The following is a 21,732-nucleotide window of genomic DNA, read 5'->3' on the forward strand; positions in this document are numbered from 1 at the left end:
AGTGATCAGGCCTAGGACACTCATCTATCTCATTGCCTGTCCTGTGAAGCTTCTCTTCCTCACTGCAGCTTCTACAGCCCCTGACTGGATCCCGAGGGGCCACAGTGTTCAGTCACCCAGGGTGGGGCACGAGGGCAGGAGCCCTCTTCCCCTGGAGCAAGCCCCGGAGGTTGGGGATGGTGAAACCTCACCCTTGAAGCTGTGGTGGGCTCAGCAGGAACCTGTGATAAGATGCTTAGCAGTTAGGGTAGCCGCTTTCAGATTGGGAAGCTGGGAGACCACAGGAAGTGACTCAATACAGAACTGATGCATCTTGGCCCCTGCGTTCCTCCTGGGACAGAAGCTTTGGGCTGGCAAGGTGCAGGGCATGTCTGGGGAGTGCCAGGAGCCTGGGCCAGAGGGGCCTCAAAGTGGGTCCCCAGGGTCAGGTGGGTACTCTGGAGCCTTGGGCTCAGGTCAGTGTCCCCATCCAACCATGCCTGCCCCCTGGAGCCTGCCCCGCTGGAGAGCTTATGTGGCTGCTGGGGTGCTCTGCTACACCAACCTCCTGAACTACATGAACTGGTTCATCATCGCAGGTGAGGAAGGGGGTAGGCATCCCGGGCGGCCCCTACCCACCCACCCACTGGCTGCCCTGCCACCAAGGTGGCCTTCAGTCCAGCAAGCTTTCTTCTTGCTGAGCATATCCCTGCTGTCACGCCAATCTCATTTCCCAATCCAGGCCAAATTAGGAGTGTGCACATAGATGTGGCGCATGGTGGTAGCGGGGTGGGTGAGGATGACGGGGGAACTGAGTCTTCAGGCAAAGACCTGGAGGCTCTGGGTGGAATGCCAGGGTGAGGCTGTGGAGGACAGGGCAGCCTGGCCCAGCTCCCAAACAAAAAACAGCTTGCTGGGTATTTGTGGGATAGCAGGCTGCATGCAAACCTTGCACATTCTGCCTTCCTTCCTCCAGGCCCCAGGGTTCAGTCTCCTCCATCACTCACTCATTCACTTCTCATTTATTTATTCATTCATCCATTCATTCAGGATTCAACCTTTCCTCCACCACTAATTTATTCAAGATCAACTGAGCACTAACTACGGGCAGGGCCCTCTGGGTGGGCCTTGTGGACCCAGAGGAGGGGAAGTCAGTCTTGTAGTTTCTAAACTCAGGAGTGACCATTTCATAGGGAGGAGGGAGAAGAAGCTCGTTAGCAAGACTCCTGCAAGCCAGGGAGATGCAGGCAGGTGAGGGAGGTACCAGCTGGTCTGGGGAGCTCAGAGGTGGCACCTGTAGTCGTTGGGCATCCCTGAGACTGGGATACTGAGTCATCGGTTACCAGTGCAGCACACTGGAGAGCGGCTGTGGAATGAACGGGAATCAGGGGTTGCAGACAGCCCCAGACCCAGCATCTGCCTTTGACGAGCTCAGAGGGACACAGAACACATGAACAAATAGCTCTAAGACAGGTAGAGTGGGGTGAGAGTCAGCTGAGCAGCCCAGGATCAATGACTGAGGGTTCTGGTAGAACCACAGGGGAGGGAATATTTGATTTGGGCCTTTGGAGGCTGTGAAAATTGGCAAGGTGGGGAAGGGGTGAGGCAAGAGCTTTCAGACAGAGGGGTCAGTGTGTGCCAGGGCACACGGGGCAAAAGGGCATGCTCTGATCAGGTATGGTGAGCAGGGAGAAAGCAGGAAATTATTCTAAAAGGGGGCTTGGGGCCAACTCATACGGTTTTTGGGGTGCCAGGCTAGGAGCTGGCCTTTCTCCTGAAGCAATGGAAAGGCCAGGAAAATAGGGAGGCAGGGAAAGTGTTTTTAAGTGGGGGTGTCTACAATCACATTTGAGGTATATGATGGAAGCACAGTGAAATGGGAGGTCAATACAGAGGCAGCTGCAGTGGACCAGGCCAGAGCTGAGTAGGCCTGAATCTGAGTGTGGGAGGGGTGTGTGAAGAGGAGGGGATGGGCAGGGCACAGGTGACAGCAGGGGGATGGGGGGCTGTATAGAGCTCTCTGAGCCCCACAGGCTCAGGTCCCTGCTCTCACCGCCACTTGTCCTGAGAGGCCTTTGGCTGAACTGTCAGGCCCTGAGCTCTGCCTGCCTGAGGCCCCTTCCGTGTTGGGACTTCCCCTGGCGGTGTGAGAAGCAAGGCCGTTACTGGGATGAAGGAGAAGCGAAACCAAGGAGAGTGTGCGGGGACTGTTGGGGGACTGCAGGGAAGTCTCCCAGAGACTAGTTTTCCCATGGGAAGCTGGAGTGATGGCTCAAAGGCAAAGAATGAGGCTGTGCCCAAGCCCCCAGAGCACCCCAGACCCGGAGCAGACCAGGAGCAGGGGTGGGTCCTCATTTCTAAACGTGGAAGATGAATGTGGTTAGAGGGAAATTTTATCTAGCTATTTATTTTGCTTATCTGCTTGTCTGTTTTTTCTCTTCAATGAATATGTCTTATTCATGTAATTAAAGATATTAAAAGGGAAGGGAAGGACATATACATTGGTATGCCTAGATGCTGTGGCAACTGGGCCCAAAGTAAACATCTGAACAAAAGTCTTACTTTGTTTCTCTGATTCCTTGATTTTTTCCTCACCTTCTGACAGGTCTTAGAGGTGTGGATGAGGAAGAGGGGTTTATTCCTCTCCCCCCACCCCATGGTGGGGCCCCGTTCTGCAGGGCCCCTTTGGGGCGCTTCTGCCCCTTCTGAGACACTGGGCAGGAAGGCAGACAACCTCTGGCTGGGATTCTAGGCCCAGCTCCTCCATTTCCAGCTGTGCAGCCATGGCTGGCTGGAGCCTCTGTTTCCTCATCTGTGTCATAGAGACAATGACAGTCCCCACCTCTGAGGGAAACACGGAAACTTGGCCAGCTCAGGGCCTGGCCCGTGGGCATCTCATGATTCAATGAGAGTAATGACTGTCCTTCATCATGGCAGGGCCAGAGCCTCACAGCTCAGATAAGCAGGTGCCTAGGACCTGACTAAGTTTTTCCGAAATACACCAAAGGGCCAAGGGGATTTCAGGGAGCAGGACCTGGTGTCAGGAGGCCTGATTCTTCTCTGTTAGGCTGAGCATGCACTGCACTGGCCCGTGGCCTAGCAAAGTCTTAGAGGGGTTTCAGAGACCTGCCTAGTGCAGAGCAAGAGCTTATCACCCTCAGGGAATGGGGGTCAAGGTCAGGCCTAAATAGAACCTATCTCTGAAGCTTTCATCTGTACTCTCATGTCTGTGCTCATGCTCCTGGAAGAACATGCAGGGCCATGTGTGCAGGCCAAGGTACATATGTCTTTGCACATACATGCTTATGCATGTATATGATATCTATGAGTATCTGGAGTTTGTACACTAGCAGGGCTGCTATGTTGCACAATCCCAGGGACTTCCATTTACACTGTAGTCTAAGCGAATGGCTGTGCATTGTGCAGCAGCAGGGAGCTGCCAGTCACTCTGACTAGGATGTGAATAGCAGTCCTGCATACACACATTTGCATGCATGCCTGTGGGTGTGTCTTTTTATGTACATCTCAGTGCATGTGTGTATGTATGTGTGTCTGGCTGTGTGTGAGGCTGCACTTAACATGCACTTAACATGTCTTTGAGTGCAGGGTCCTGTGTGCATATATATCTAAGCCTCTATGAGTATACATCCCTGGGCATTCCTGTTTGTATGTATGTATGTGTGTATGTATGTGGATCCGCATGTCTGTGTCTGCATGACTATGTTGATTCCTGGGAGTGCATGCTGTGCATGAATATGTATGCACAAGTCAGGGCCTTTGGGATGCATGTTTCTGCATGTGTTTGATGTACACTCGTCTCTCTTTGTGCCTGAGTGGGTGTGCATGTGATTGTGTGCATGTGTAGTAGCGGGGGAAAGATCAGTGGCCCCCGGGGCCATGCCCATCCTGTGCTGTTCAGCTGTGGTCCTGTCCCAAATGTAGTGGCGGTGGCTTTAGAAGCCCAGTGAGCTACTTCCTGTTTCCTGAGTGCTGTCTGTCTGTCCACAGGAGTGCTGTTGGATGTACAGAAGTTTTTTCACATCAGTGATAGCAGTGTTGGTTTGCTTCAGACAGGTAAGGAGCGAGTCCTGGCCCTGGAGCTGGGGTCCAGGCCTCACCCTGTGCTGGGGTCTTCTGGCAGGTCCTGTTCTGTGCCCAGCTACAGCTGCTGGGAAACGGGAGCCAGGCTGAGCCACCCCAAGTCCCCCGGCAGAGGAAGGGGCACTGCAGATGGTGGCGACGGGTATGAGGGAGAGTCTGGGTAACAGGAGATCACATGGGCTGAGACCTCACACTTGAATAGACCCTTCAGGTCTGAGTGTCGGTGCTGCCCAAAGAGCAGGGGGAGCTGGGGCTGGGAAGGGCTCCTGAGCTTCTGATCAGGGCTGTGGAGTTGGCCACTCCCCCGTTCGTTCAGCTCCCCTGGGTACCGGAGACTGGCAGGGGTTGAGAAATCCTGACACCTGCTTTCCTCTGGTGAACCTGAATGATCTGGCTGTCAGGACAGCCAGAGACCCCCCACATGGGCTCAGAGGGGGTCTGGGCTCACATGCACCTTCAGTCCAGCTTTGGGGAGCAGCTATACTTCCTGTTCCAAGGAGGGGGCAGTGGGTCCATGAATACCTGGATGATGACACATGTATTCACCACCTCCATATGTGTGTACACACTGTCACAACATAGATACTTATGTGTGAACACACCTGTTGGGCCACTAGCACATGCATGGTTCCTTTTTCTAACAGTCCACTACCTCAACCCTTAGAACAAGGCTCTCAAACTGGGGTACAAGGAACCCTGGGGAGACGTGAGAACTTTCCAGGAGCTACAGCCCTGGGTGTATAAACCTCCAGGGTGCCAGACAGAGGGGCTCAGCTCTGGCTGGGGAGGAAGGGGAGCAGAGCAGACAGTCAGTAGAAACCCACTGGGGATGTTTTCTCCAGGCCGCAAATCCGTGGCAAGATGCCAAGCATTATCTAGCTGTCTTGCCGGTGTGTGACAGTCTGCTATTTATCTATGATTTAAAATTCAGAAGTGAGAAGGTTGTCTCCAGGATAGGTGTCGGCACAGTTATTTCAATAAAAAATGAAGCCAACATTTTAACATCTATCTTATAGACAACCAGTCTGATTTGTCTGATTGATTTGACAAATAAGAACTGCTTTCTTTTAAATCCTCACCCGAGGACGTTTATTGATTTGGGTGAGGGGAGAGAGAGAGAGAGAGAGATGTGAGAGAGAAACATCGATCAGTTGCTTTCCCTACTCGCTCTGACTGGAGATTGAACCCACATTTTTTGGGTGTTGGGGACGATGCTTAACCCACTGAGCCACCTGGCCAAGGCAGGACTGGTTTTGTTCACTAGACTCTATGGCTGGCATTTCCCATAAATTGAATGAACCTGATCTGCAGCCTCAAAGATCTGAATGAAAATACAGCTTAAAAAATACGATAATGCTGGAAAGCACATCTTTTGCAACTGTTTAAACTGATGCTAAAAATGTTTTAAACGTCAGCAGAAAAGATGTGAAGGGTGCACAGTTCTATCAACTTCTTTAGCAGACACCAAGCAAAGGAGTCAGCAGAGCCCTGCTTTAGACCACAGGTCTTCCCGCTGCTCCTGTCTCGGGCCGGCTGGGGCTGCTGTCCCTTCATAGGTAAATCTATGATCTTCCTTTGTAGCTAAAGAGACCATTTCAGCTCAATGCCTTCAAACTTCTAGATGACACAGATAATGATAGTTGAGTCAACATTTCCCTTCCCCAGTTCTTACCATGGTGAGCAGGATTATTACTACAAGGTCGCTGATCTGTGAGATACTGTGGAGGGAGGAGTGTGTGTGTGTGTGTGTGTGTGTGTGCGCGTGAGAGAGAGAGAGAGAGAGAGAGAGGGAGAGGGAGAGGGAGAGAGAAAAGAAAGAAGACAGAAAGAGAGAAAGAAAGAATAGAAGGAAGGAAGGAAGGAAGGAAGGAAGGAAGGAAGGAGTGTGGATGTGGATATGTGAGTGTGTGTGTTTGGGAGAGAATGATGGGAAGGGTCATTTCTGCAGAAACCGTCCCAAAAGGCGTATGGAAAGGCCAATGCGCTGGAGGCCTGATGACCAGGCTTGTCTCTGGTGACCCAAGGTGAGTGTTTTTACCTTTCTAAGTCTCCATGCAATGGCCCTAAGACCCACCCTGCTCTGTGTCCACAGGGCTGCTGTCTGAACTAAGGGGGAGGTCAGGTTATAAGAATGGGGTAGAGGGAAGTGGGAACCAGTGGTCAGACCCTCTCCCTCCCACTTGGGACCCAGAAACTGTTGGAGTTGGTTAATTGATTGATAATATTAAAACAAACTCTGATGTGGCCCTTACCATGTGCCAGGCATTATTCTAAGTGCTTTATAATATTAACTCATTTAATCTTCACAACAGTCCCACGAGGCAGGTATTATTATTAGGCCTGTTTTACATATGCCAAATCTGAGGTACAGAGTGTCTATGGGGCTTGCTGAAGGTCACTCAGCTGGTGAGTGACGAAGCTGGGATTCACCCCAAGGCAGCTGCCTGTAGAGTCCTCTCCTGGTGCCCCTGAATCTCTCCCTCCCACCTGGTCACAGGAAGTGTTTGAATGTGGAGATGCTAGAAGGGAAAGGGGTGCCTGTCTTCCCCTGAGGGGCAGGTCTCTTGTCTCTGGGCAACTGCACAGCTAAGCTGGTCGTGTCCTGTTGAGGATCCCTGCCCCAGATCTCATAAAAGTATTAAATCTGGAGAAATGTTTTTACAACCCTTGGGTAAAAAGGATAGGCATTAACAAGACCCAAAACAACCTCCCTAGAGGAAGGTTATAAATTTCACTACATCAAAGATGAACTCTTCTGTATCATGGTGATTGAAACTGTCAGTGCAATAATTAATAACAGGTAACATTTATTAGGCATTTACATAAAGCCAGTCACTGCCTTTTATATGCTTTATTTTATTTAATCTTACAAGGCAAGTACGCTTACTATTTCCTCGTGCAGTTGGTGAAAGTAGGACTGGAGAGTTAAGGAGTTTGCCCAAGGTCACACAACTAGGAAGTGGTAGCGTCAGGATGTGAGCCCCAGTAATTTAGTCCGAGAATTTGCATTTTAAATCCTTAAAACAAATATGAAGGACTGGAGAAACTATCTCCAAAAAACAAAAGGCCCAAAAGAAAAATGGGCAGAGGATGCTCAGCTTCACTGGGAATAGGCTGCAGATAAAACCATCAGCGAGACGCCATTTATTTTCCAACCAGTAGATGAACAACAATAAAGGGATTGATCCTATCAAGTGTCACAAGGGTGCTGGCATAGGCTTCCACGCAAGTGTAAATCGATACAGCCTTTTTGGAGGCCTATTTTGGCAGTTAGCTATTAAAATTATGAATGCCATTGACACCAAAGACAATTCTCTGTGGAGTATTAGGTCGAACCATATTAAATTCTCGTTTTGTAGGTCAAAACTGCCCTAATTTCCGCAATTGCAAGTGGCTCCATCCAATACTGGAGGAGTGGGAAGGGCTGGAACCTGAGCCGAGAGGAATCTGGATACTCATTGGACTCAGGAAATGTCAATCATACGTGCTCAATGAATGGGAATCCAAGTGGTGGGCGGGGCCCTCCAAAGCCTAAGGCCCTCGGATGGTGGGACCAGGTGGGGAGAATCCAGACATTCCCCTCGCCGCCTGTGGACTCACGGAGGCCTGGGACACGTCCTCCCGGGAGGGCGGAGGCGATTTATTTAAGGAACAGAAGCGGTGAGGGTACCTATCCATGAGTTACAGCCCTGCAAAAACGTGGCAGTTTCTTTGTCTTCGCAGAATAGCCTACGTATTCATTAATCCAGCCTCCAGTTCTTAAGGATTTACTTTAAAAAAAAAAATGGTATGCATACATCTGACAGTGTCAGGGGAATGTTTTACCTACTTAAGAAAACCAGCGCATTTCCAGCCTCCAGGAATCACTGTGCTCGTTCTAAATGGTGCTCATCTGCCTGTCCAAGGGGTCCCAAGCAGACCCTTCTCTCACCCTCTGCCACCCTCCACCCTCAGCAGGGGTGTGACAGCGAAATCAGACCAGTCCCAGCATCGGGCTCACAGAGGGCAGGAATTCTGGTAAAGCCAGGGCTCTGGTGTGCCCTGACCACTGGCTGCTCCGTGCCTCGCTCCATGGTCGCTTCTATCTCACCTTTACGCAGCCTCCAAGGGCATGTGGGAGTGGGCATGGGGGTTGTTGACTTCACGATCAGGGAGGTGGAGTTAGTAGCCCACGGCTGCACAGCCCAGCCCCCCTGACTTTAGGCAATGGGTTATGTGCTAGGAGAGGATTGGGGGGTTCACCTTATTTTTTCCTCTTTTTGGGCTCCATCCACTCACTGCCAAGGTGCCCTTCTGTGGGCCTGTGGGGCCCATCTGCCCACCTACCACTGGGGGAGATGCAAGGCTGCCCCTTGACTGTCTCCTCCAGTCTTCACCGTCTGCCTGCTGCTGTCTGCACCTGTGTTTGGCTACCTGGGCGACCGACACAGCCGCAAAGCCACGCTGAGCTTTGGGATCCTCCTCTGGTCAGGAGCGGGCCTCTCCAGCTCCTTCATCTCCCCCCGGGTAGGTGCCCTCACCCCTGCGCAGGCCCCAGGGAACTTTCTCCTGCTGGCTCCCTGACAGCTGGGTGGGGTTGCCTCTGTTCGAGTCAAGGCACCAGGCTTGCTGGGGATTGCCTTCCAGTCTGAGACAGGAGCCCATTAGGCTTGATTGACTGATTGATCGATTGATTTGAGGGAGAGAAAAACATTGATATATTGCTCTAATGACTCGTGCATTCATTGGTTGACTCTTATATGTGCTCTGATGGGGACCGAACCTGCAATCGTATCAGGACAATGGTCCAACCAAATGACTACCCGGCCAGGGCCGGCCGGTTAGGCTTTCTTAACATGAGCCTTTCTCTCTTGCACCTCCCGCTGCCGCTGGTGGCTTCATTTCCGCCCACTGTGCTGGCAGTGGGGGAGGGGTAACAGCTGCGGTGTGGGGGAACTGGCCTGGTTAGCAAAGGCAATGCTCTGGAGAAGGGCTCCTTCGGCCTGGAGGCCAACGGCAGCTGCAGTCGCCAGCAGGGGGCACCCATGCGATTTCGGGGAACCGGGGCTTGGAGGATAGCGGTGCCTGTAGCTCGAGCCCCTCCGACAAATCCTTGAGTCCCTTGCCCGTGGGTGATTTCTGGAACTCACCCTGCTCTTGTGCCTGCCTGCCCAGTATTCCTGGCTCTTCTTCCTGTCCCGGGGAGTCGTGGGCACTGGAACTGCCAGCTACTCCACCATCGCACCCACCATCCTGGGCGACCTCTTCGGGAGAGACCAGCGGACCCGGGTACTGGCCGTCTTCTACCTCTTTATTCCTGTTGGAAGGTTGGTATCACCCTGGGTCCACTTCCCGGGGTTGGTAAACCGAGGCCCAAAAGAGTCAAAACAGGAGTTGGGCTGGGGAAGACACATCAGACCAGAAGGGCTGGCATTTAAATCCCAACTGTACCCCTTCTTCACCAGGTCACTTTCCCTTTCTGCGCCTCAGTTCCTCATCTGTAAACGAGGACAGTAATGCTGTGGGGCTGTGATGAAGATTAGAGAGAATAAAGGTGCTCCCTACTCGCTAGTACACTTGGGGGGGGGGGTTGAGAAAGAGCAGCCTAGCAGTCTGCCTGTTTGGGGTGGGGCAGCCCTGGGAGATGAGGCAGGGAAGTGCATTAGGGCTAGGCAGTGCACCCCACAGAGGGGTAGGACAGAGTGGGATTTACAGTGAGGCCCCTGGGCTCTGACTCTGGTTTCCTGAAATCTCTGACTCAGGCAGGGCTGAGCCTGGGGTGAGGGAGGGAGTCCTCATAGAGGGAGATGGGGGACAGTGGCACCGGGGATGGGCTAGGAGCCAGAGGTCACCGGTGACTTGACCAAGGGCAGTGGACATCTGGGCCTCACGTGGCTCACTTTTCCTAGTGAAAGGGCTATGGACTGAAGAGAGCCAGCTGCCTGCGTTGAGGGCACCTTGTCCAGGCCAGCCTGGGGGCCTTGGGCCGCCACTCTGCCCTCACTGCCTGTCCCCCTTACCCCTCTGTTTCAGTGGCCTGGGCTACGTGCTGGGGTCAGCTGTGAAGGCGCTGACTGGGAGCTGGCATTGGGCCCTCCGTGTGAGTCCAGCTTCCTTTTCTTCCTTCTGCTTTGCCCCTGGGCCAACAGGGACTTTCCAGCCTTCAGTGGCCTTAGCCACTTGGCATGTTAACCGGCGCCATGGGAGGTGGTCAGACGTCATCAGGTTCAGACATTTGGGGCCTCACATGGGATGTGGGTGTGGAAGTCATGGCCCTGGGTTCAAATCCTGGCTGCTCAGTTTGCTAGCTGTGTGACCTGAAGCAGTCACTTCCCTCTTAGGAGCCTTACTTTACTGACTTGTAAAACGAGGGAGTAAATTCTGCCTTGGGGACCCTTGAGGATTAATGAGACAAGAGACAGAAAGATACTAGGGCAGGACTGCCGTGGCAGAGGGAGGGCAAGGGGGCAGTTGTGGCAACCGCAGGTACTCCAGTGCTCAGCCATGTCGGGCTCAGTGCTCAGATAGGGTAGTTTCTGTACTGGCCAGACAGCTACTAAATCATCTCCCAAGAGGATGCTGCTCCCCAGAGAGGCTGCGCTGTCAGAGGTGGGGGGTGAGAAACAGTGCTGTGTTAGGTTCTGTGTAACCAGCACCCAGGACACGGCCTGTTTGCCTCCCCGCCCCCAGGGCACAGAGCACCCCGAGGACCTGGACCACAGAGTTCAGTCACCCTAGGATCTCTGGGCTACCAGGACGCATGGCACTGAATTCCCTGAGCCCTCCTGTCCCTAGATTATGCCCTGCCTGGAAGCTGTGGCCTTGATTCTGCTCATCGTGCTGGTTCCAGACCCGCCCCGGGGAGCTGCTGAGAAGCAGAGGCAGGTGGCCCCGGGGGCCCTGAGGAGCAGCTGGTGGGCGGATGTCAGATACCTGGGGAGAAAGTGAGTGCTCCTCCGTCTTGCCTGTCACCCAAAACTCCACCGCCTGCCTCCACATCCCCGGCCTCCCGCTTTCTGTCTCCAGGGAGCCCCCTGCAACCGTCCAGCATTCACAGCCCTCTTCCTCTTCTGAGCTCCCACTCACCAACTGAAGATGCCCCTCTCTCACTCTGAGCGCCCCCCCCCCCAGCCACTCGACAGCAGCACGGGGCTGGGAGGGAGGCAGGGAGAAGGGAGGGAGGTAGCCTGAGCTCCAGCTTTGGCTCTGCCACTGCCTTATCCCTAAATGACCCGAGACTTGGAGCCTCACTTCCCTCGTGTATTCAGTGGACAGAATCCTCCAGCCGCGCCTGCTTCTCAGGGTCGCCGGGAGGATGCCTCTCTGAGCCTCACAGGAGTGCATCTATCCTCTGTTCCAGGCCTGGTGGGGGAGGCAGACAGGAGTCAACTGCACTCCCAGGCCTCATGATTTACCAAAATGTGGAGCACGGACAGCACCCAACTCTGTCTGTCCCAGAGCCGTGAGGCTGGTGGAGGGCAGCCAGAGGAAGGTGGGGCAGCAGGTTCAGCCTCCTGGAGACTGAGGTGCTGGATGTGGGCCTTTCAGGATCGGGGAGCTGGTCCCACAGAGAGAAGGGAGGAAGGCAAAGCATGAGTAAAGGGGTGGAGATGGGGTGTGCAGGGCTCTCAGGGAGTGTTGGGGAGGATGCGGAGCCAGGAGCCCACCTGTGTGCCCAGATGACCTCAGTGCCCAGGAGATGGGAGAAGGGGAGTGCGCAGGAGCGGACATCCCCTGCGGCCCCAGCCCTTCCCCAGCCTCAGTCAGGGTGCTTTCTTTCACAGCTGGAGTTTTGTGTGGTCCACCCTTGGAGTGACAGCTATGGCCTTTGTGACTGGAGCCCTGGGCTTCTGGGCCCCCAAGTTTCTGTTCGAGGCCCGTGTGGTGCATGGGCTGCAGCCTCCCTGCTTCAAGCAGCCGTGTGACAGCAAGGACAGGTGAGGGTCCTCTGGGAGTCCTGGGCACCTGCCCAGGTTAGGGGAGCTCTCAATGAGGAAGTCTCAGGAGGTTCTGAGTGCTGAAACTCGATCTGTCTGGGCACACGGTGCTCTGCGAAGAGACTGTGGAGCTGGGGAGCTGGGGAGCTGGCTGGCCGGCAGTAGGCCACTTCCGGCTCTGGCTGAGCCCCTGCTGCGCTGGGTGTCCAGGGGCAGCTCTCCTGTCCTCCCTGGGCCCCTGTCCCTTATCCTCCACTCTTGAGCTGCTGTGGAGGTCCCAAGGGCACTTGGGGTGGGGCCAAGAATGAGGGGACTCAGGCAACCTTCCTTCAAAGGGACCCAGAGTGTGAGGTCATCCCATTTTGCAGATGGCATGCCGAGGCCCCGGAGGCCTTGTTACTATTCTGGCTTAGGGATTTCCCCGGCGCCAGTCGAGGCACTGCGAGTCGGGGAAAGCTGCCGCGCTCAGAGAATGCCTGCCCCACTGCCTGCCCTCCCCACACCGTTCTCCGGGGACTCAGTGACCTCCTGAATGACAGGGCACATCTCAGTCCTCTTTGACTTGCTCTCTTCTCCTCCTTGAGACCCTTAATCCTCCTTTCCCCCTCCTTTCTATCAGATGCGTCTCAGCCCCCTGTGGTGCCCTCCTTCTCCCCGCCCCACAGGCTCCTCATGCTCACTGAGGCTTCGGTGACACCAGTCCTCTGCCCGGAAGCACATCTACCTCCCTCTCCCCAGCCTCCTTCTCATGCCCAGGTATCAAGAGTGAGAGCTTCGTGTAGTTTCCAGGACGTCCCGTGCCCTCTCCCTTGTCGGTGCCTTTGCCCAAGCCATGCCCTCTGCTTGTAGCTCCCCTCCCCTTTCTCATCGTCACTTCCTAAGCTTCAGCTGTAGTTCAGGCCCTGAGCTATGCATTCTACAGGAAGAAAACCCTCTGAGGTTCTACAAGAATTAACCCTATTATTCCTGTATTACAAAGGAGGAGATGGAGGATCAGAGAGGTTAAGTGACTTGTCCACGGTCACACAGAGAACAAGTAGTAGAGTTAGGATTCAAACCCGTCTTACTCTGTAGTTGGCACCTCTAAGCTCCACATCCTATGGCCTCTGGCAACTGCCCATATTACTGTGAATTGACTTGAACTTCTCTCCACTTAGCTGGGAGCAGTTTCCTGGCGCACACACCATGGGTGCTCCAGGAAAGCATCCAGTGAGTGAATGAATGGGTGCATCATGGTGCCCCAGCTAGATTGTTATCTCTCTGGAGGCAAAGACAGTCCGGAAAGCCCCCAGCAGCTTGAAAAAGCGGGGTTGGCGGGTGTGGGGGGAGAATAAGGCTCATGTCTACCTCAGGCATTAACTGGCTGTGTATCCCCTGGGCAACTCTCTTCCCCTTTTCTCAGCTTCATTCTGCTTCCTAACCCATCTCCTTCATAGAACCTGTGTGAGAAACGGACACGGGAGTTTGTGTTATTGTCTTAGGGCTGATGTAACGGATCACCACACTCCATAGCTTAAAAGAACAGAACTTATTTTCACATAGCTCTGGAGGTCAGAAGTCCTCCAGAATGTTGGTTTCCCTGGGCCAAAATCAAGTTCAGCAGGGCCACACTCTCTCTGGAGGCTGTACGGGAGAAAGAGGCAACCTTTCTTGCCTCTTCCCACCTCTGGTGGCTGCAGGCATTGCCTGTGGCCGCATCTCTCCAGGTTCTACATCTGCAGACACACGGCTCCTTCTCTCCTGTTTCAGCTCTTCCTCTGCTTCCTTCTTACAAGGACACTTGTGGTTGCGTTCAGGGCCCACTAAACAAGGAGGGGTAATCTCCCCATCTGAAGATTCTTAGGGTAATCACATTTTGTCATATGAGGTGACATCATAGAATAAGATGAAGACATCTTAGGGCCATTACTCAGCCTAGTACAGAGTGGGCAGAAGGTCCTGGTGTTGAGATTCTGCACCCTAGCTATTGATGTGGCCTCTGTGGTTAGGATAAGCCTTCAGGTGAGGGTGGGGTGAGGGCAGGAAGCCACAGGATGCAGGATTCTAGCTTGGCCACAAGGAAAACTTCTAACACTCAGAGCTGGCCAAATGGAAGGGGTTGCATGGGGGTAGTGAGTTTCCTGCCACTGGGGGTATGTAAGTGGAAGTTGGACAGCTGCTTGCCAAGATCATTGTGCAGAGAGTCAACACAGAACTTGCAGGCCTTTAAGGACCCCCAGTCTTGGCTCTAAGAGTCTGATGCTGGGAAGGTGCTGTGGAGGTAGAGGGGCTTGGTGGCTGGGTGTGTCCTCTGGCCACACCTTCTGCTCCGGACTGATGTAGGGGTCTCCCCTGTCCACACTGCCTGTCTGGTAATCAATCCTAAGTCTCACAAAGGTCTCAAGAATCTGCCAAGAATGGCTCAGACCAAGGGCTCAGAAGTAGATATTACTCATCCAGGATTCTGTGTCACTTGACTGGGCTGAGCTGGAGCCTTGCACAGCTTGGAAGGGTGGAAATATTCAGTGAATGCCTTTAAACTGCCTAAATACCCACGTGTTTCTGTAGGCAGAGGGCCAGGAGGCTTTGGCTCTGCCCTTGGGGGCTGTTTGCCCTCAGGCCAGTTCCTGCCCTCTCTGGGCTCTAATACTCTCTCCTATAAGCCAAGGAGGTAGGGCAGAGGAGCAGACCCACTGGTACTCAGCCTGTGGAATGGCCATTTTACAGGAGTTTACAGGAGAGGTGTTTTTGAGAGTGGCAGGCGGGATTCAAGGAGGGAGGGTGTGTGGAATGCCTAGATAAGGGCTGAGCACGTCAGAGGAGCTCAGTAAATCAATGTTCCCTTGCCTCCGTTCCCGTTAGCATCGGGGGCCAGAATATTAGGAGGGTGGGGCCAGCAGAGAATTGAGATTTTTGAGGGGGATAGTTTTGTGTGGTAAGAGGTTGGAGGTTACTGGAGTTGAGGAAGGCTGGGAACCGGGGTGCTGAGCAGATCACCACTTGGCCAGTGGGATCCCCAGCACGAGGCAGGGAAGGGGATGGAGGAGGGAGAGCACCAGGTTCCCTGATCAGGCTCCCAAGGAGGCAGGGCAAGGGGCCAGCCACCCCTCTCCTGATCCCACCCACTGACCCACCCCTCTGGGCTCTTTCCCATCAGCCTGATTTTTGGGGCACTGACTGTCGTGACTGGCATCATTGGGGTTGTCCTGGGAGCAGAGGCTTCAAGGAGGTACAAGAAAGTCAACCCGCGGGCCGAGCCTCTCATCTGTGCCTCCAGTCTGCTTGCTGCAGCGCCCTGCCTGTACCTGGCTCTCACCCTGGCTCCGACCACTCTTCTGGCTTCCTATGTAAGTGGGGGCCCCGTTGGAGGTGCAGCGAGATGCGGTGGGTAGGGCACATCTGCCTCAGGTAGGCTTGCACTATGCCAGGCCTCTACGTATGTCCTGTGTATCAGTCCTTCCAGGTAGAGCTTGCTACCCCCATTTCACAGATGAGTAAACTGAGGCTTACCAAGAGTTACACAGCTAGGAAGGGGAGGAACTGGGGTTTGAGCCTAAGCTTTTCCGACTCAAAAGTGTATCCTCTGAAGCCCCTGGTTGACTGGAGATAATGAGATTCAGTTATTCCCAGGACATGAAGAAATAGGGTGAGTCTTTCCAGGTTACAGGTGAGGAAAGTGAGGCCCAGCTTGGTCCTAGCCAGTGCAGACACTGCTTTAGATGTGACCTGTCTTCCAGATCCCTGTCCCACACATCTCTTCACACACATCACACTCTGACTATATCATTGGCAGGTGCTTACAGCTCCCAGCCTTTGCTCCTGTCTATTCCCTCTACCAGGGACACCATTCTCTTCTGTGCGTCCTGAAGTCCTTCTCCTTCTGCAAGAACCAAATCAAAGGCCACCTCCTTCAAATGCCTTTCCAGACTGCTCTGTCCACATTTGAATTCACTGTTCCCACTTGGGCTCAGTGCATGGTGCCAATAGGCACCATGGCGTATGGGTGAGACTGTGTGCACACACACATATGTGCGGCAGTGTTCCTGCCTCCCCAAAGCCCCAGCCCTGACTGTCCTACCAATGGGAAGGGGCCACTGATTCCGGGAAGATGGCTCCAGCCTAGCCCCAGCCAGACAGGCTTGAGCTCCCCTCTCCCCCTCCCCTCTTCTGCCTCCCCTCCCCTCCCCTGGTTCCAAGGCCCTAGGGACCCCCTGCTGTGAACACAATGCCTCTCACCTGTGTGCGGGTTCACTGAGCAGACTGGACTTGGAAAGCAAATCAGTAACAGCTTTATTGTTCTCCTACCAGTCTGGGTGGGTCTCCTGCCAGTGACCAGATCCCATAGCTTTTCCAGTCACACTCATGGGCTAAAAGCCAGTGCCATTTAGATAAAAACTTTGGTTCTATTTCCCTAAAGCTTCTATCCAGGCCCCGAAAATTACACTGGGGAGAGTGAGCGAGGGCTAGCGCTAGTGGGTTCCGTTCTGCTTGTTTTGTCCCTGTCCCTCATCCCCAACATGCCCCCCGCCAAGATCCTGACCCCTCCAGGGTTGGGCAGGTTAGGAAGGGTGGCCGAAGATGGGAATTGTTTGTGTCAGAGTTGCTGTCACTGACTGCCAGTGCCCTCCACGTGGCAGATGCCCAGATGCCGGCTGCCTCCTCTCTTGGGGGCGTTTTTGTGGTTTTTCAGACCCCTGGCTCTGGCTTTAGCACATTCAAGTCCTTGATGCAGATGACACGGCCACTTCTGTCCTCCTGCATCTTCCCCTCTGCTCCTCTTCAGGTGTTGCCCTTCCAGCCCTTTCTGCTAGACCCTGTGTCCCCCAAGAGGCACCCTGTCCGTTTAACCCCCGGGGGGGGGGGACTCCGGAAGTGCAGCTGCCCCCACCCCTCCCTCTCTCCTCACCCGACCCTGTGGGCTGCTCCCTCAGGCACCCCTTAGGCCATGTTCTCCCAGGGCTAGGTGGGGAGCTTCAGGAAGCCCCAAGGCTGCCCTTGGTGGATGCCCGCAGGTGGCCCAGTGCAGGAGGGTCAGCATTTCACTGGTGTCCAGCCAGGGAGAAAGGTCAGTCTCCTTCCTGGCCGGCACTGTTCTGTCTGTGAGTAGATTGCCTGAGGCCCCTCACTCAGCTCTCTCACTCTTCAAACAAACCCTCCCCAACCCAAGACTCCACCCTTCTGTACAAGCTGGGGCCCACACAGGTCAGCTCCATTCTCTCTAAGCTCTCAGGGTGTCTGGCACCTCTCTTAAGGTTGGTACTTCTCACCTGAGTCCTCAGCCTTGGTTGGGCTCCTGCTGATATTCTTGGAGAGCAGACAAGTCTTGTTAGCACTCTTTTCTGCCTCTGCTCTTGTTTGCTCTTTATGACGCCCTTACGCGGAAGGGTTTTTCTCGCGCCCACTTGACAGATCGGAACACCGAGGCCCAGAGACAGCAACATAAACAGCAAAACAGACAAAACTCAAACTCAGCCCTGCAGACTATAAAGTCTGTGTCCTTCATGCTGTACTGACTCTTGTCACCCGCGTGGGAGAGACAGCGTTCATACACTAGATGCCAATGAATGCCTTAATGTTTATTGGCTGAGAGTGCAGACGAGTGACTGGGACTGTTATCTCCAGCCGGTGGGAGCTGAATGGGCCTGACCTTGCAGGCAGGCTGAGGCCCAGGCAGACGGAGGCCCCTTTGAAGGCTTGCCCCTGTTCATCTGCTGGGGCTGCGGACCCCCACCAGCTCTGCTTCTGCCACTGTCTTGGTTGGCTCTGGGAGGTGGCTCCTTGGCTGTATTTTGGGGACACAGCTGTCCCCCCCTCCCACAGCCTGGCACATTTCCAAGGCTAGATGGCTCATCTAGCAATGACATTGTGTCTTGGCTGACAAAGCCAGCTGGAGAAACTCTTCTCTAGGCCTGTCCCAGGGTGAGGGGCCTAGGGGTGGGACGGCATGTGGGGCCAGGATGCATCAGTCTTCCCGTGCTGGGAAGCCTCTCCTTCCTGTGGCTCATATTTGGCACTGGCGTGGCGCCCAGCGTGTGGAGTCCCTGCAGCCGCAACTCCAGCCTTCCAGAAGTGGGGGCTTCTCTGGTCCTTCTAACAGACGTCCTCCTCCATGGCTCTGTCCGTACCTCTGAAGTCCACCCGAATGTTTTCACTTGAGATTCAGGTTCCAGCTCCTTCCCCTCAACGTGGTCATAAAACTCTTAATACCTCCAACCTACCCTCTTCTCTCAGTCCTCTCTGTCCTTTCCTGGCTCATGCCTTACTGTCTTTCTCCGAGGCTGTTCTGGGAGCCGCCCACCTTTCTGGTTTTCTCGCCTTCCTGCTTACCCACCACAATCCATTCTTCCCATAGTGTCAGAGCGACACCGTGGACCTTCCTTGCTCCACAGTCTTCCGTGGCTCCCTGGTGCCTCTGGAACCGAGTCGAATTCTTCATCCTTGCAAGCTGTCCTGACAATCTTGGTAGCCTTATCCCCAGGCGGTCCTCCCATGTAGGTCCCCTCGCGATTCCCGGGTCATGCCCCATGCTTCTCCCCTCTCCCCCCACCCCTTATCCATATGCCTGAATCAGTCTGGGCCTTCAAGGGCCAGGTTGAGCACCATCTCTCCATGGAGCCTTCCCTGATGGACAGGCCTGACCCTCTCCCCATCTTCGATGCTCCTCAGCGTTGTCTTCCTTGGTTCGTGGTTATTTATACTTGGACCCCTCTCCCAACAGGACCCAGGGTGGTCCTGATCTTTCTCAGCACTCCAGCCTGAGGTGAAACATCAGGCCCTTGGGGTGGGCGGGGTATCACTGCTTGCTGGGTGAGTGGTTGGGTGACGAGCTATTTGCTTTCATTTATTTAACCAACAAATATTTATTGGCTGCCTATAAAGTGGCATGCTAGTTAAATGCTATGGATGTAGCAGTGGATAAAACAGACTAAAATAGCCCTGGCCGGGTGGCTGAGTTGGTTGGAGTGCCGTCCCATACACCGAAAGGGCGCATATGGGAGGCAGCCGTTCGATGTCTCTCTCTCATATTGGTATTCCTCTCTCCACCCCTCTCTCTCTCCCCCTTCCTTCCTCTAAAATCAATGAACATACTCTCAGATGAGGATGAAAAAAAGACTAAAATCTCTCTGTCCTTGAGAAGTGTGCATTCTAGCTGGGGGAGACAGACAACAGGTAAGCTACCTAAGTACATTTCACAATATTTTAGATCATCACCAGTGCATAGAAAAAAATAGAGTCGAGGAGGGAGACAGGGAATGTATCGGGCTGTGGGGAGAAGACTGAAATTTTATGTCCTGTAACCAGAGAGGCCTCACTGAGAAGGCGGTTGTTGAGGAAAGACCTACAGGAGGTGAAGGAGTGAAGTACATGGCTATCTGGTGGAACGGTTTTCCAGGCACAAGGAACGGCAACTGTAAAGACCCTGAGAAAGGAGTGTACCTGGGGGATTCAAGGAATAGCAAGGACACAGTGGTTAGTGTGGGGAGAGTGAGGAGAGAGGGGAGAAGAGGACGAAGAGGTGACGAGGGTTGGATCAGGTAGGGCCTTGTGGGCCCCAGGTGAGATGGGCCGTCACCGAGAGTGAGACAGGGTCTAGTGCTGAGGACTGGGGGATCGGGCCTGTGACTTCTGCATCTGCTGAGATGAGCACGGGGTCTGTCCTTTATTCTATTAATATGTGTGTTACACTGATGATATTTGTGTTTAACCAACCTTGCATTCCCGGGATAAATTCTCTCTTGGCCATGGTGTGCAGTTGGCCCTCCTCCACATACGTGAATTCAACCAAGCTCAAATAGAAAATATTTGGATAAAAAAAAAACACGTACTATGTTAGACCTACAGTGGTTGTGTCTACCCTGAACATGTATAGACTTTTTTCCATCATTATTCCCTAAACAATATGGTATAGCAATTATTTACACAGCATTTCAGTTGTATTAGGTATTGTAAGTAATCTAGAGATGATTTAAAGTATATGATTTAAAGGACCCTGACTGTGTAGCTCAGTGAGTCGGGCATCATCCTGCAAATCGAAAGGTCGCTGGTTCGATTCCCAGTCAGGGCAGGTGCCTGGCTTGTGGGCCAGGTCCCCAGTTGGGGGCTTGTGAGAGGCAACTGAACAATGTTTCCTTCACACATCGATGTTTCTCCCCCTCTCCTTCTCCCTCCCTTCCCCTCTCTTTAAAACTAACTAAATAAAATCTTTAAAAAATACAGCATACAGGGGGATGTGGGTAGCTCATATCCAAACATCACACCATTTTATGTAAGGAACCTGAGCATTCATGGGTGCTGGGATCTGCAGGGGTCTTGGAACCAGGCCTCTCCTGGCACTGAGAGGCACCTGGACATGTCATTTTTATGTGATGCTTAATCTGGCTTGCTAGTGTTTTCTGAAGGACTTTTGCATCTATATTAGGAATATTGGTCCGTAGTTTTCTGGGTGATGGCCTCGTAGAACGAGTTGACAAATGTGTTTTCCTCTCCTCCTTTTTGGAAGAGTTTGTGAAGCTCTTGTGTTGATCCATCTTTAGATGTTTGTCAGAATCCACCGGGGAAGCCATCTGGGTCTGGGCTTTTGTTTGTGGGGAATTTTTGATTACTGACTAAATATTTACTCGTTGTAGGTCAATTAAGACTTTTTATCTTTTTTAAGTCAGTTTTGGTAGTTTGGGTCTTACTAGGAATTTGTACATTTCACTTAGATTGTCTAATTTGTGGCATATACTTGTTCACAGTGTCCCCTTGTTAATCCTTTTCCTTTCTGTAAGGTCGGCAGTAATGTTCCTTCTTTTGTTCTTGCTTTCAGTAATTTGAGTTTTCACTTCTTTATTCTTGGCCAGTTTAACTGAAGAGTTGTCCGTTTGGCTGCCAACTTTTGGTTTCATCGACTTTCCCTATTGTTTTTCTAGTATTACCTTATGTTTTATAGAATCACTCTGGTGTCTCTGTTGAGAATACACTCGGGGGGCAAGGGCAAAAGCAGAGAGGAAGTCAGGCTACTGCCATAGCCCAGCGGGCAGCTATGGGGCTTGGAAGCAGTGGAGATGGTGAGAATACGTTTTGAAGGCAGAGCAACCAGGATTTCCTGATGGATTCAATGTGGTGTGTGAAGGAAGAGTCCAAGGTGAGTTCTAGGATATTGGCCCAAGCAGGTGGAAGGAGGGAGCCACCATTAACTGAGATAGTGAAGCAGGCAGGAGCAGCAGGGTTTTTGTTTTGGGGGTTTTTTGAGGATCGCCAGCATGGTTCTGTATGTTCTGAGTTTGTGCTAGGAGGTCAGCATCCAAGAGGAGGTGTGGTGGAGAGTTGGGTTCTGGAGTCTAGGGCCCAAGAGATGCGCCATCACCCTTGAAACTTCAGTGGGTGCCACTGGCTGCAGGCCGCCGTGAAGGACGTCAGTAGGTTTGAAGAACCCATGAGGGTCAACACCAGAAAGGTGTCTGAAGGGGCTGAGGAACTGGCTTGTGTTGGGCTTTCAAACAGGAGGAGTCGCTTGAGCCTCTTCCATCCATCCATGTACCCCTTCTCCTCCGATACCAGCAACCAAGTTCTTGCACAATCTTGGCAAGTCCTGGGAAGACTGATGGGCCCCAAGATCCCCTTGGGAAGAGCCCATGGGAATCTGGGCATGTGTGCTAGTGTGTGCATCTAATTGTGAATACATTCAGGTCTGTGAATAGGAGTGCAGATGTGTGCTCTTGGGTGTACCAGTGTAGTCATGCTCTGTGTATGTTGTATATTGCATGTACATGTA

General features: G+C 53.1%; 1 protein-coding gene across 1 annotated transcript in view; it reads left to right on the forward strand.

The window, feature by feature from the left end:
- Positions 1 to 367: 367 nt before the first annotated feature.
- SPNS3 (SPNS lysolipid transporter 3, sphingosine-1-phosphate (putative)) overlaps positions 368 to 21,732 on the forward strand; it is a 40,037-nt gene continuing 18,672 nt past the window's right edge. Inside the window, exons 1-8 of the mRNA XM_037029592.1 lie at positions 368 to 578; positions 3,988 to 4,053; positions 8,450 to 8,586; positions 9,235 to 9,386; positions 10,093 to 10,159; positions 10,855 to 11,003; positions 11,844 to 11,996; positions 15,133 to 15,322. Of these exons, the coding sequence (XP_036885487.1) occupies positions 368 to 578; positions 3,988 to 4,053; positions 8,450 to 8,586; positions 9,235 to 9,386; positions 10,093 to 10,159; positions 10,855 to 11,003; positions 11,844 to 11,996; positions 15,133 to 15,322 (1,125 nt within the window). The remainder of the gene's footprint in view (positions 579 to 3,987; positions 4,054 to 8,449; positions 8,587 to 9,234; positions 9,387 to 10,092; positions 10,160 to 10,854; positions 11,004 to 11,843; positions 11,997 to 15,132; positions 15,323 to 21,732) is intronic.

The sequence above is a fragment of the Sturnira hondurensis genome, unplaced genomic scaffold, assembly GCF_014824575.4.
Source record: "Sturnira hondurensis isolate 20B ecotype Veracruz unplaced genomic scaffold, ASM1482457v3 Scaffold0020374, whole genome shotgun sequence".
NCBI lineage: Eukaryota > Metazoa > Chordata > Mammalia > Chiroptera > Phyllostomidae > Sturnira > Sturnira hondurensis.